Here is a 13,850-nt window from a genome sequence, read left to right on the forward strand (position 1 = left end):
TCCCGTTTTGTGTCCAGTCTTTTGTCTTAGCATTACGCTTTGTCGCTGCGTGTTACCCTGTCTGTGTCCCAGTTTTTTGAGTATTAAACCCTTTGTTTGACCCTGCCTGCCGACTCCCCTGCATTTGGGTCCAACCCCACCTCACGTCGTGACATGGATAATTACTGTCCAGCATGAAAGTGGAACAAATATTACATAAAAACCCTCTCAGTTATTTGGAGGCTGTTGATGTGCAGTTTGTCTAAATGTATTTAAGGCTGGTTTGCTTTGAAATACAAGTTACAGTAAATTATAGGATTCCTTGCAGATTTATTAGTGTTACTAATTAATCAGCATGAAGAGATCGGGCTGACTTGTTGACCAGGGATTACTGAGGAACAAATATTAGTGTACAACAATAAGGTTTTTAACAAGTGCCTTTTATTTTATGGAAACCACCAGGAAGTTGATGTTAGATATAGATAGAGATTCCATTGTTAATGTGGCTTGATTTTAACCCAATAAGCATTTGTGTAGTAGCCTCATTGGCTTGGACCCACTGGTGCGCTAGCGTGCTGTGGGGCCAGAATCTGATCAAATCTGTCAATTGATGTATTCATGATGAACTGAGTTGTTTGGGTAAAAGACATGCCTGTGACATGGTGCAATCATTACATTTGTATTATTAAATGAAATTATAAATTGCTATTTATAGTATAAATTGACCAAAGCATTTAAGAGAAAGGTTGGACTGTGAAGGACTGTGAAAATTTTTTTTGCTGTTTTTCAAATAAACTCTTTGAGCTAGTTTTGAATTGTGAATTCTATTTAAAAAATAGTTTCCTAGACCATATGATATTTTACGCATATTAGAAATATACAAATCTATTTCAATATTTCTAACACTTTTGATTGAGGTAATCTGAGGTGATATTCAATCTTCTCGTTCCTCTTTTAGGGACAACCTAAACACAATAGGAAAAAATGGAAGCTCAAATCTTGACAGTTGTTCTGACATATTGGTCAGACAAGGACGGTAGAATTGAAATGTACAATGTTGTACCAATAAAGAGCCCACTGCCCTATAATGCGCGATGGAAAGTGACCACGTGTAGCCTACTTCTGAAAAGAGGAGGGACGGAAGAGGGTCGGGGATTGAAGACAAGGAAGAGGTTGGAGGAGGGTGTCCACACGACTCTAGAATCAAGCACATATGGTAACTCCCCCACCCTCCTCCTTTTTCTTACCCCGCCTCTTATTCAGGACCGTGGACAGGGCATCCCTCTCCACGCGTATAGTTATAGCATCTCAACTCGAGCGGTTACTTTTGTTATGCAAAAACAAATACCGGTTGCATCGCGAGGTCAGCGGACGTTGGTAATGGTCATACATTACTTTCCATCCACCCACCCCCTGAATTATCTTCTCTTTAGCTCATCCCCAGCTACCAACACGGGATCAATAGCATCTTGCTGCACATTTTTTAAATTTCCGTGAACGGTGTCCGAGTCAGGTCTTCGTTGAGGATTCGTTTGTAGCAACAGGAAACTGCTACATCAGGCACACAGGATAAAGCAATCGTTTAATGCGTTTTTGTTCGTTGTAGCAAGAGTTTTTTACTAAGGAGATACTTTTTTTTTTTTTGCAAATCATCATATTTTAATTTGTGTTCGTTTGAGAATAAACTTACCACTGTTAACAATGTTGCTTGAACATCCTGGATCAAGTTGTCAAAATTCCGGAAATTACTCCCGTTACAGCGCAGAACAAGGTAAGAAGTATTTGAGCCTCCTTGTCTAGGCCTACTGTAACTATAACCCATGCATGTCAAGGCTTAACTGGAATTACTAAACCATGATAAATTGGGGGATTTTTAGGTTAATTAAAGACCCTCATCAGGTGAATCCATTGTGTCCATTTAGTAGGCCTACCGTGCGGTTTGCTAATGGGCGACAATTAGCCATGAAATTACAGTGTTATGCAGGAAATTGGCATAACAGGGGAACGCATTGAGGTTTTTCTGTCATCACCCAAACAAGCACGAAACAGGTATTGTGTTGATACAGGCTTAATGGTGGAGCACCATATACCCGATAATTAAGTTAGTCTTCTGGAAAATTATACATATATATATATATATTTTGTATATAAATGTATATAGCCTGTAGCCTATAGCCAGGTGTGCACTGGGACTGAAAAACTATTTTGAAACGCAGACCAGCCCACGATTATTACAGGCCTATATAAAAAATGCATTATCCCGCAGCCGTTTGACCGGCCGTTCGGGAAATCTCCCGATGGCCAGTCCGACCCTGCCTATAGCCTATCCTATATCGCCGATATATAGCCTATTTATCTAACACATATTATTTATGATAGGATTGGAGGATGCATTGATATTTATCCCGAATGAAGAGTGAGTCAAACATAACCATCTCCAACAACACAACTTCGTGTAGCCTTACATTACTTTATGTTTCGAGGTTAACATTCTGGCATTCTTATTTGTTCCTGCGTGCATAAGTCGTTATGAACACGTAATGAGCTTGAATTGTTAGAGATTCATGCTAACAGATGTTTTGCGCGTGCTGTCATTTCACACCATCGCTCAAGGTTGTCACGGGAGACTGTGGCTATGGGCTAAAGGAGACTACCCGAGTGCTTTTCAGTGTGTCACGCCAACTAACCAATCAACCGCACCTACAGAGAGACAGGACGAGAGCCAGGCTATAAACAGACGGCCCCCGCCCCTATTCAACCGGAGCGGAATATCCAACAGGTGTTACCTTCCATTTCGACAGGTGCAGCACCTGAGTCTCGTTGCCATGTGAATATAACGTTAAAGAGGGTAGGGATAGATTCAAAGTCATCCAGTTGCACGAAAATACACCTCAATATCAAAAATGTGCAATGTGCTATTCGTTACGTATAGGTTCGAATTCCTTTAGGTTTTTAATGTGTGTGATACATCAAAAGACATACGTTGGATGTCCATTTAATTTGACTCAAAGTCAGAACTATTAGCACGCTTTAAATTATTCCGTGAAAAAAACTGCCTAGGGACCAGCATCTTCAGTAGCCTATGCTGCATTCATTTATTTTGCGCTTTATACGCTATGAAGAAAGACTTGTAGGGTACTTGTCGATAAAAAAACTGTGTTTTTAAAGAATGCAACACGTAGAATAAAAAAAAAATAAAACATCTATATTACATATAAAATGAGAATAATACATTTTTCAATGTACATTTTCAGTTTGTTTCATTGCATTGAAGCTCATATTCCTACTATTAGGCTATGCACTGTCAAGGTCGTTCCTAAAAAATAAGTGACCTAGACAAAAAATACTGTAACGCAATTAAGTAATTAGGGAGCACCTTTCACCAAAATATGTTTCATATACTCTGAAAATACAGGCAAATGAGTGAGTCATTGATTTTAAATTCATCAGGGTTCGAGGCAGTCATGGCACTACCGCTGATTTCCCAAGCCGCCTTTTTGCGTCAAAGATCAGTGTCAATAAAGTTAATTGTGTGTGTGATAAATAGATAGATAGAGAGAGAGAGAGAGATGGAAAGAGAAAGAGAAAGAGAAAGAGAAAGAGAAAGAGAAAGAGAAAGAGAAAGAGAAAGAGAAAGAGAAAGAGAAAGAGAAAGAGAAAGAAAGAAAATCACCTGCCACTTTAATACTTCTATATGGTGGAAATTTGATATTTCACTCCAACCTGGCATCAGTAACTTTGACTTTACATACTCTAAGGGATAAACAATTTAACAAACAAGGACGTACAACGTAGGGAACAAAGTACCCAATGTACAACATTTACATATGCATTTTGTCTTATTCAAAGATGAGGGATGTTTTTGCAAAATAATAATACTACTAATAATACAAAATAATACCTAGAGAGGGTACACTTTTGGAGGAAAGTGTTCTTGCATCAGTTGCAGATTAGGCATTTTTTTTACCATATCACCAAACCTATTGTTTAAACTAATATCAAACATCCAAATGTTTGGAGAATTGTCATAGTTGTACTTACATTTCACAACTGATATTTCTGTATATTTTAAATAAGTATGCATAGTATTTATGAAAATTGCATAGATTAAATAGCATACAACATATTTTGTTACTGCTCACACAAAATACTATGACTACAATCTAATGATTATATGTGGCAGCCTTACATAGTTTCAACACTTGCACCAAAATTAAGAAATTGGGAAATCCTATTTAAAAATAGTCCTAACCTTACATCCAGATTTAAACTTCCCCTATGTTTTTCCCTTCTTCTGATATGTTTCAGCATTTACTCATATTGGATTTCATTAATAAAAAAACCCATTTGACACAAGATGATTCAAACAATGTAGTCACTATCTGGCATTATCTGAGCTGGAATTACGATTCAAACAGTACCATCTGCTAACTGAAAATATGCCCCCATAAACGAGTGTTGATATCACATGAACATATATGAAGCTACATATGAGACATTATCACCCTGGCTTGTGCCTGTGGCCTTTTTGTTCCATTACTAGCCTAGTTGAGCCTAGCTAGCCAGCTTCAGTACCTCCCAGAAGTGAACTAGCTAGCTAACAAAAACTGAGAAATAAATGAAAAACAAACAGGGTAACACCGCTGATGAAGCCATCTGTGTTTCCTGCGATAACACCACCCTGGATTCATTGTCAGCTGTAAGTAGCTATGCAGAACAAAATTGCCTAAGATTTTTAGTTCACTGAGTAGGTCTCCACTGAAAATAGTGAACATTCCAGCTAGTTTTTTTTGTACAGGTCTTGTTATGGTGTTCGCATCATGTGACGTTGTGATGTTTCTGACTGTGACTAGCTAGTTAGCTACCGTTAGAGGTACTTTTCGCCACAAATACTTTAATTCTGCCTAAACCGTGCAATGGAACCTTCACGGAAATACAAGCAAAGTAATTGGGATCAAGACAAACATTTTGACACCTACACTGTCTATATAGTGCAAAAATCAAAAGACTAGTTAAGGTGGGGATAATAATACATTAATAAATAGAAGAGAGAATATTGCTTGTGCCTTGCCAAAGGTAAGTCCAATTACATAGACAACTTAACTAAATGTTTCCACAATAAATAACAGACTACTTAAGTGTCTAAGACAATATTTAGGTAAATGTTTTTTTTATGTTCAATGAAAAGGGCACTTAAAGTGGTAGCCTATACCTGTCATCACTTTCTGTGACACTTTGGACTTTGTCCCTTCCCAGCACTTAGTAAAGTATTTTTGATCCTCGTGTTACACTATCTGGTATGAAACTACACTCATGGGAACTTGATGTTGCTCTTGAGTTAGTCTATGTCATTGTTTCTGCTGCACTACACACTGCACTCTATTGCGCACTACTCTAAGCTAATTGAGACGTAATTGTAAGATTGTACTTCACAGTGCATTAATCAGCAGCTAATATAATTGAGATGTTATTGTTCCTTCAATTGGAACCTATTTAAGCTATTGAGATGTAAACGTTGCACTGTAGGCTGTTCATTATCTTTGTTCACCTAGCTTGTAGCTGAGATGTGGTTAGGCTTAGGCTACTTTGCAATGTGGCTAAAATCTACATTTAGTCATTTAGCAGACGCTCAATACAGATAGTTTCTAGACCACCGAATTACTGTACAACTAGGCCTATGCACTTCTGATCCTTGATCTTCTACTGTAGGCTACTTTCTATGTGCACTAGGCTGTTTGTAGCCTATTTCGCTTTGGATAAAAGAGTATGCTAAATTATTAGGTTACTTGCAAAATGTGTAAAACATATATGCCAGGCCTATAGGCCACACTGACATATGTCACTGATAATAAGGCCAAATACAATTAATTTATTAATGTGAAAATTTTGTTTTCCTAGTTCTCTTTAACTTATTTAAAATCTATATCATAAGGAAATCATTTTAATAAATTAAAACAATTTAGGCCTACACTAGCAACGAGAGTGAATATTTTTTGCCCTAGTAAATAAATCTATGTTAGGCCTACCAACTACAAATTGTAAAATCCATGTCTGATCTATTATTTTTTAACATAATGAATGATTGTGGTCATTCCAAAGCATAGCCTGTAGGCTAAATGCAATCCCTTTAGCTTTCATGCAAAGAAATTACATGAAATGTATGGATATTGCCGATTGTTGGAATAAAACATTCTAATTTCAAAAGGCATCATAGATGCCAAGTTGCAACTATTCACGGCACAATTAGTTTTATTAGGCTACTGCAAGGTGATGATCATCTGTTTCTCAGCTAGAATAGGCTAGTTGCCAAGGTAACGGCGTGGTATAACCTGCGCAGCACACAACAAATTGTAGGTTGCTTTAATCTAGAGTGCATGGATGCACAACCCGTAACACCCTTGCTACTCGCTGATATATTGTTTATAGGCCTATATGTCAATGTGAGGAATTGAGATATACACAGACAATAGTATTTGTGGGTTGTTTATACGGAAATCATGAACAATGGATGGAAAAAAGGAACATAACTCTCCAAAAGGAGCAACGAATAACACGGAGATGCTGTTTGCCTTACTGGCACAGAGCGAGGAATTACGGAAAGGTATTCCAGAGACATATCGTACAATTAGTCTAGATATTTTAGTTTAATTTGAATAATTTTTTAATGTTCTGTGTGCGATGCTCCAATCGGAGAATTATTAGCCTATTGTAAATGAGTTAGTAGGCTACTAACACAAATAGCCAATGTGTAGTCTACGCACAAAAACGCAAGTTAAATAGACAGATAAGGACATTTTGTGACATGTAATGTACGTGTTTTTTTCTGAACTGAATAAAGAGACTGCTATACGTAGGCCTACAGCTTTATTGTCGAATCCTTGCATTTTCATCCAAGCATTGCATAGGCAACTTTCAAATTGGCCTACTTTATCATAGTAGGCTTAACCAAATTATCTTACGAAGTTGCTACAAACAATTGTACCAGCCTACATAGACTATTCTGAACAATTCCGAATACAAATCCTGTATAAAGGCATACATGAAAGAGTAGGCTACAGAGAGTATTTTCACTTGTTCCGCTACTGGTATAGGCTACTAGTAATTTTGTCTTACCACATGGCTTCGGACACCTGGCATTGTGGCGTGCAATAAGGCCCTTTAATAGCCTACTAGTTTTACATTACCTCCTGCATTTATAATGTCTGATGCACCTGTTCGTTATGCTTTTCCGTCATTGCGGCACATTGCTCCCTTGTGGTGCCAGAAAAAATGGGCCATTAAAATGTAATCAGTTGTCCAACTAAACACTAGGAATGTGAACGCTGGGAGAAACATGAAGTGCTTGGACTTTTTAATACCATTTTTGTGCCGTGCAGTGGTGAAGGGAAGGCCGTGCGCAAAAGTTCGACGGCATGGCAATGTTGTGAATGATCACCTTGCATGGTCTTAGGTTCGTACTAGGGGGATTATTGATCAATGTAAAGCAAATGCAGAAATATATAGCCTACTTATAGTGGATGTCCTTCGAAAGATTTGCATTTGTAAAGAGAGACCCAAAAGAATGCGTTATTTGATCTAAGACAAACAATTAAGCCTACAATCATAGATACGCTCCCTGGTCACTGATAACTAAATGGCTATGTTTATTTCCATTGCTGTTCATCAGGTGTATGCCTATTGGCGAACATGTACGCCTGTTATGGGCATATCAATCGGTTCCATTCTAGATCAATGGATGGTTGTGGTCGGTCTCGTTTACGTGAAAGAAAGCCGCGTGCCTACCCTGGGAAACGGGACTACTCGGCATGATTTGGAGACCGGATGTGAGGTAAAACCTCCTAAGCAGCCTATGAGCCCATGGTGATTGATTGGCACACCAGTCATTGCAAAAAAGGGAAGTTTACCCTTCTTTTTAAATCATAAGTAGGGTATGCTCTGGTATGACAAAAAGGAACGAGTTTCTTCGTAGTAAAGGGTTAGAGATGGTATGAGGAAAACACTTTTTTGTTTCTCTCAAACGAAGGAATAAAATAAGTACAGCTAAATGGGAAAGCTTGAGAGATATTATAAATTCGAATTTCAGGATGTGTCCCTTAGAACTCCAGGACTTGTGAACATGCAAAGTAAGAGCGTTTCGTGAATTTGTTATGTGTCCTTAACTCTGTGACCATCCGCTTTTTGGAATGTTCGCCATAATATCACAGATGCAGTAATCAAGTGCCGAGTTGCTTTTGATAATATAATTTTTGTTTTACTTCGGGAACGAACCCAAGTCGGGTTTTTATTGCAATTGCTTCTGACATTTCGAGAGACTTTGCAGTGCTAGTGGTGATGGAAAATGGTTATGATTTAAATTATTGAATGGTTCTTGGTGATTACACTTTTTATGTTTGGTGTTTGTTTTCAGTGATTTTAATGGTTATGTTCCAGGTGACTAAAAACAGGGTCTGGGACTAGGGATTTCATTTAAATTACATTATTATTACTAACATTTTGCAACAACCAGACTAAATATATTAGCCTAGCTATTCGGTAGGCTTCGAAGTCATTCTTGGATAACAATCAACGTTTTACGAATTAAAATTTCTTGATATTATTTTGGGAATATCCAGTGTTATTTGTTTAGGTTCTGCCCTACTACCCTTATTTATATCCATAAACGAATATATTTCGCGATTACATTTTGATAGGTTATAAAAAAACAAAAAACGAATAATCTACAATATTCAAAAGGCTTCCTTGTAATACACGGAAAACTATGTAGCCTCGAACATGTAGGCAAACTAAATACCTACAGAGAGGCATATAAAGCTATTTTGTACAACTGACAGCAGACTCATTATTTAATTATCATCATTCAGTTATTAGAAATGTCGCTTTTTTAATCGTGTGAGTTTTTAGTCCAATTTAGAATCAATCATTTCTACTGTTTCAGAAATTCCTGTATGCACGGGTTGCAATCAACACATCGTGGATCGCTTCATTCTTAAAGTGTTGGATCGTCATTGGCACAGCAAGTGCCTGAAATGCATCGACTGTCAATCCCAACTGGCAGACAAGTGCTTCAGTCGAGGCGACAGCGTTTATTGTAAAGAGGATTTCTTTAAGTGAGTACAAGCAATATAATGCGTAATTTAAACATTGTTTGGTTAAATAGGCTTTAGCCAAACGAACAAAACGCTTTGTACAAAAGTAGTTACATTTTTTAGTGTTGAGGTCCGTCAATCAATATCACTATATTGATGGTAATCTTCTCATTTCCAAAAAGGAGATTTGGGACCAAATGCGCCGCATGTCAGCAAGGTATTCCACCTACGCAAGTGGTAAGGAGAGCGCAGGATTTTGTGTACCACCTGCACTGTTTTGCGTGCATCGTGTGCAAGAGGCAGCTGGCGACGGGGGATGAATACTACTTGATGGAGGACAGCAGGCTTGTATGCAAGACCGACTACGAAACAGCCAAACAAAGAGGTGAGAGGTCAAGGATGATACACCTGAACACATCCGGCTACAAAAGTCCAAAGGATGCGCACATGTAGCCTACATGTTTATGCCTATACGCACGATTTTTGTTGTTGTTGTGAATCTGTGGATCATCATGTCATATCTAAACATTTCATATGAAAATAAGAATCAACTAACCCTGTGCCCCACATTTTTGAATAAATTAGGTCAACATCACACATCAATCATATCGTTGGCAACCGTTATTCACTATAGGCCTACTCGAATTTTTCACCTAAATTGAAATTTGGAATGGCATCATCTTTTACCTTTTTAGCAACTGACCTCTCATTGAAGAATTGCTCTGAGCGCTGTTGCCTTAACTTGATCTGCGAGAATACGGGTCACCAATAAACACTTGACCCACCTGCACTAATTGTTTCGTTACCAGCATCCAAATTGATACTAGATTATGCATTAGTCTATGGAAGCCATAGATGAGTTATGCATTTACAACGTGAAGTGGCAATCATATGACATAATGCTGTACAATGCTTTGTTACAAGGCCGTAATCATAATACATATTGGGGGGGACACATCCGCCCCAATATTCAAGTCTGGTCAAAATCCCCCCCCCCCCCCCCCCAATATATTGATATAAAAATATAAATGTGCTACGCTACGACAAAAAAAAAAAAAAAAGTAATTCGCCCCCCCCCCCCCCCAATGTTGACTCCATGGCGACGGCCTTGCTTTGTTACAATGGCTTAACCGCCTACAAAAAGGCTATTGAGACTATTTCATTTTCGAAGCCATAATCTATTATAGGGCCCAAAAATGTCATATTCCAACCTAACATGTCCTTTACCAATTATTGATCAACTTCATGCTTTAGTTAAATTCAAGTATATTTTACTTTATTTGACCAAATGGCCTGCTGCCAATTTGTCTTTGAAATTCATAATGGCTTTGATTGTGGTTATGGCAAAGGGACAGGTTGCACATTACTCAAGTTTTATCTGGCCCATCTGTTTGTGTGAATTTACTGCCCCTACTTGATTTACAGAGTGAGTTAACGTGAGTTTTTATAGAAAAACACACACGTTTATTTTACTAATGAAAGGGCCATTGGGTTGGTCCACGTGCAGGAAGGTGTTTTATTTCTAATTTTATTTGCATTTTATTTGCATCATATTAAGTTAATTGAATTGCATTGCATAGGCCGCATTTTATGACGCACAAAGAATACGAAATAATTAAAAGATTGTTACTTTACATTGCAGATATTAATCAGGTCGCAAATAACCTTTATCATGACTTTCACTTGTTTGCCTTTACTGCACACCATAAATATGGTAGGCCTATAGCTCAAAAACTTTAACTCAATTGAAGGCTACAAAAAACATATAACATGGTCAGAGGAAAGGTCAGAGACGTATTTTTTTAATAGAATATTTTTTACCAGGGCCATCCTACCACTGCATTTGTAAACATTTAGACTGTTTGCATTTAAAACATTTGTAGTTTAACTCCTGTTAATAGTTTCGTTTGTTTGTTGGTTTTTGTTTTTAGAAGCAGACTCCACTGCAAAAAGGCCGCGAACGACCATAACTGCCAAACAGCTTGAGACCCTGAAAAATGCTTACAACAACTCTCCCAAACCAGCACGTCATGTTCGAGAACAATTATCTTCAGAGACTGGCCTTGATATGAGAGTTGTGCAGGTAATCATCCCATGTACTTGCATTATTATCATAGGACCATAGATTCCGTTTGAAATTGTGGCTATAAGTCGGCTTCAATTACCATAATACAAGCGTAAGCAATAATTTGCTGTTTTGAATTTACGGTGAGATGGAGTAAAAGTAAGTCCACACACTTGAGAGTTAGATTGGTGAGCACGTTAATCATGCGAAAACGGGGGCTCGGATATTGGCCGGGTTTCCCAGATTCGAATCTGGGAAACCCGGCCAGTGTCATTCAGCGAGTAGGAAATTAATTCGAAGCATATTCATTTACGGCTGCATTATTATTGAGGAATTTAAACTTGTATGAAAAAAGACAACATTTTGAACCAGTTTGATCGATGATTTAAAACTAGGCCTACTAATTTATTTACGTGCTCAAATGTAAGTTGTGTTGCTCAGTTAAGCATATATTTAAATAATTAAACCCCAGCAATGGATTTGAATGAGAAGGTAATGAAAGGTATAACAAGTTTTCTCTTGGGGTTGAGGACAACTTGTAGCTGTCGCGAAGTTAATTACGTGCGTGATAAATCTCGCCCAGGGCATGGTGGTCCCAACATTAGTGTTCCGTCCAACTGTTTCAATCTCCGACTTGGGTTAAAGAAGACGTGACCCTGTCCCTACACAGTCCTTGAAAATTAATTTCGTTTTAATGGTAATGTACCATACCACTTAATGGCATAGCAGGTGAAGTGGAGAAATAGAGGTGAAAATATAGATGAATATTGTCTAGTTTAAAGTTAAGATCCATCCAGTGGATGCAAACGTAGTTTTGTCATTATAACAGTGCAGATGAGAAAATTGTGATAAAAAAGATTTTTTTATATATAATTTATTTGATATTATATAATTTCATTCCCGCATATTCAAAATGACAGAAAAGACATGCAATTTGTGAAAAACAAACACACTGACACCCTCTTTATACATAATGATATTAAACTCTTTACAAAAAATAAACGGAACACATTTTAATTCAACATATCCTGCTCTTGTCCCAGGTGTGGTTTCAGAACAGACGGGCAAAGGAGAAGAGGCTGAAGAAAGATGCCGGGAGGCAGAGGTGGGGTCAGTACTTCCGTAACATGAAGAGGTCCCGGGGAAGCTCCAAATCAGACAAGGACAGTATCCAGGAAGAGGGCATAGATAGTGATGCAGAAGTCTCCTTTACAGGTTAACCAAAAGTTTTTTTTATGTATTTTTAATTTGTATAAATCTAACAAATAAATCAGATTAATTTTTGAAAAGACAATGTTGTGGTGAAGGGAATTACATATATTAGCTGTTTTTGGACAAGAGAAAGAAAAAACTATGTGTTTAACGTGTTCTGTGCAATGAAAACATTCTGTATAATTAAATAGAGAAACACATTGCTTTTCTATTGGGAAATACTGTACAGTCTTACACACTGCAATGATAACATGCTGAAACTTCACAATACTGACAGCAACAGAAATGTATTAATTATCATTTTTACTATTCATTTATTTGTTATATTTATGTAACTAAATTACCACTATAATATTGTAATCAAAATATAATAATATGATAATTTGCTCATTGTGTAAAATAGCTTAATTAGCTAACCTGATTTGTGTTATATTGTGTTATATATTGACACAATACAATTGGAATAAAATATCAATAGCATATACTGTATGTCATTTATAGACACAGACACAGACAGAGCTATTTCTTCTTTAAATAGTTTTTTAGGTAACTGTAGCAAATCCACAATATGTCACAAAAAAATAAACCTTCCGACTGGATTTTCTTTTCCATCTCCGTTTAGATGAGCCCCCCATGTCAGAGCTGGGCCACTCCAACGGCATCTATAGTGGCCTGAGTGAATCATCTCCTCTTGTGGGGGGCCGCCAGGGAAGCAACCACAGCTCCTTCCCCCTGGAGCATGGAGTCCTTCCCTCCCAGGACCAGTTCCACGACATCCGCTCCAGCAGCCCCTACGGACTCCCACAATCCCCAGGCTCGCTTCAGGTCCTTCCCAGGCACCAGCCACTCATCTCCAGTCTTGTCTATCCTGACTCCAGCCTTTCTATCATGACCCAGGGTCTGGCGTCAGGGATGAACACGGGCATGAGGGTTATGGGTGGTGCCAACGGCCCAAGCTCGGACCTGTCCACTGGCAGCAGTGGTGGCTACCCAGACTTCCCATCAAGTCCTGCTTCCTGGTTGGACGAAGTTGACCACGGTCAGTTTTGATAACCTGTGTTGATTGGTTTGCAGCCATTAATTGAATCTTCTAATGGGTGCGAGGATGTGACAAGAAGAGACTGTAACCCTACCACACAGTGTGTACAAACAGAGACTGGGTTAAACAGTGGCACCATTTTTTGCTACTCTTGGATCTGTCTATTGCTGTCATCCATCTTAGCCATAGTTCAGTTTGGGTGAGATGGACCAAAACATGACAATTAGAACTATGTCCTTGTATGGAAGCACTTAAACTCACTCCAAGGACTGCAAGCCTTAAAAGGACACATTATCTTCTGACAGTTCAGTATAAGTTGCTCTCGTAGCATCAATGACATCCACCCCTATAGAATCCTGGACACCACAAAAAACAAACTACGCAATTTAGTCTTCAGATGTAGCTGACAGAGGACTCGACAGATACCCCTGTATGCCTCAAACAATAAACTGTGTACAGTAACTCTTGA

General features: G+C 38.2%; 1 protein-coding gene across 2 annotated transcripts; it reads left to right on the top strand.

The window, feature by feature from the left end:
- Nucleotides 1–1,680: 1,680 nt before the first annotated feature.
- lhx3 (LIM homeobox 3) lies at nucleotides 1,681–13,392 on the top strand. 2 transcript variants are annotated; one of them, XM_047051264.1, is made up of 6 exons: nucleotides 1,681–1,750; nucleotides 8,915–9,086; nucleotides 9,248–9,450; nucleotides 10,997–11,148; nucleotides 12,174–12,345; nucleotides 12,965–13,392. In XM_047051264.1, the coding sequence occupies exons 1-6, from the start codon at nucleotides 1,681–1,683 to the stop codon at nucleotides 13,390–13,392; spliced, it is 1,197 nt and encodes a 398-aa protein (XP_046907220.1). The 2 variants fall into 2 exon arrangements, with proteins under 2 accessions (XP_046907220.1, XP_046907219.1); XM_047051263.1 differs by lacking the exon at nucleotides 1,681–1,750 and adding an exon at nucleotides 6,484–6,580.
- The last annotated feature ends 458 nt before the right edge of the window (nucleotides 13,393–13,850 follow it).

The sequence above is a fragment of the Hypomesus transpacificus genome, unplaced genomic scaffold, assembly GCF_021917145.1.
Source record: "Hypomesus transpacificus isolate Combined female unplaced genomic scaffold, fHypTra1 scaffold_144, whole genome shotgun sequence".
In the NCBI taxonomy this organism is placed as follows: Eukaryota; Metazoa; Chordata; class Actinopteri; order Osmeriformes; family Osmeridae; genus Hypomesus; species Hypomesus transpacificus.

Coding starts and splice junctions, on each gene's coding strand:
- lhx3 (XM_047051263.1), top strand. CDS start 6,484: ATGGATGGAAAAAAGGAACATAACTCTCCAAAAGGAGCAACGAATAAC. Junction 9,087..9,247: donor TGTAAAGAGGATTTCTTTAA/GTGAGTACAAGC, acceptor ATTTCCAAAAAG/GAGATTTGGGACCAAATGCG. Junction 11,149..12,173: donor TTGATATGAGAGTTGTGCAG/GTAATCATCCCA, acceptor CTCTTGTCCCAG/GTGTGGTTTCAGAACAGACG.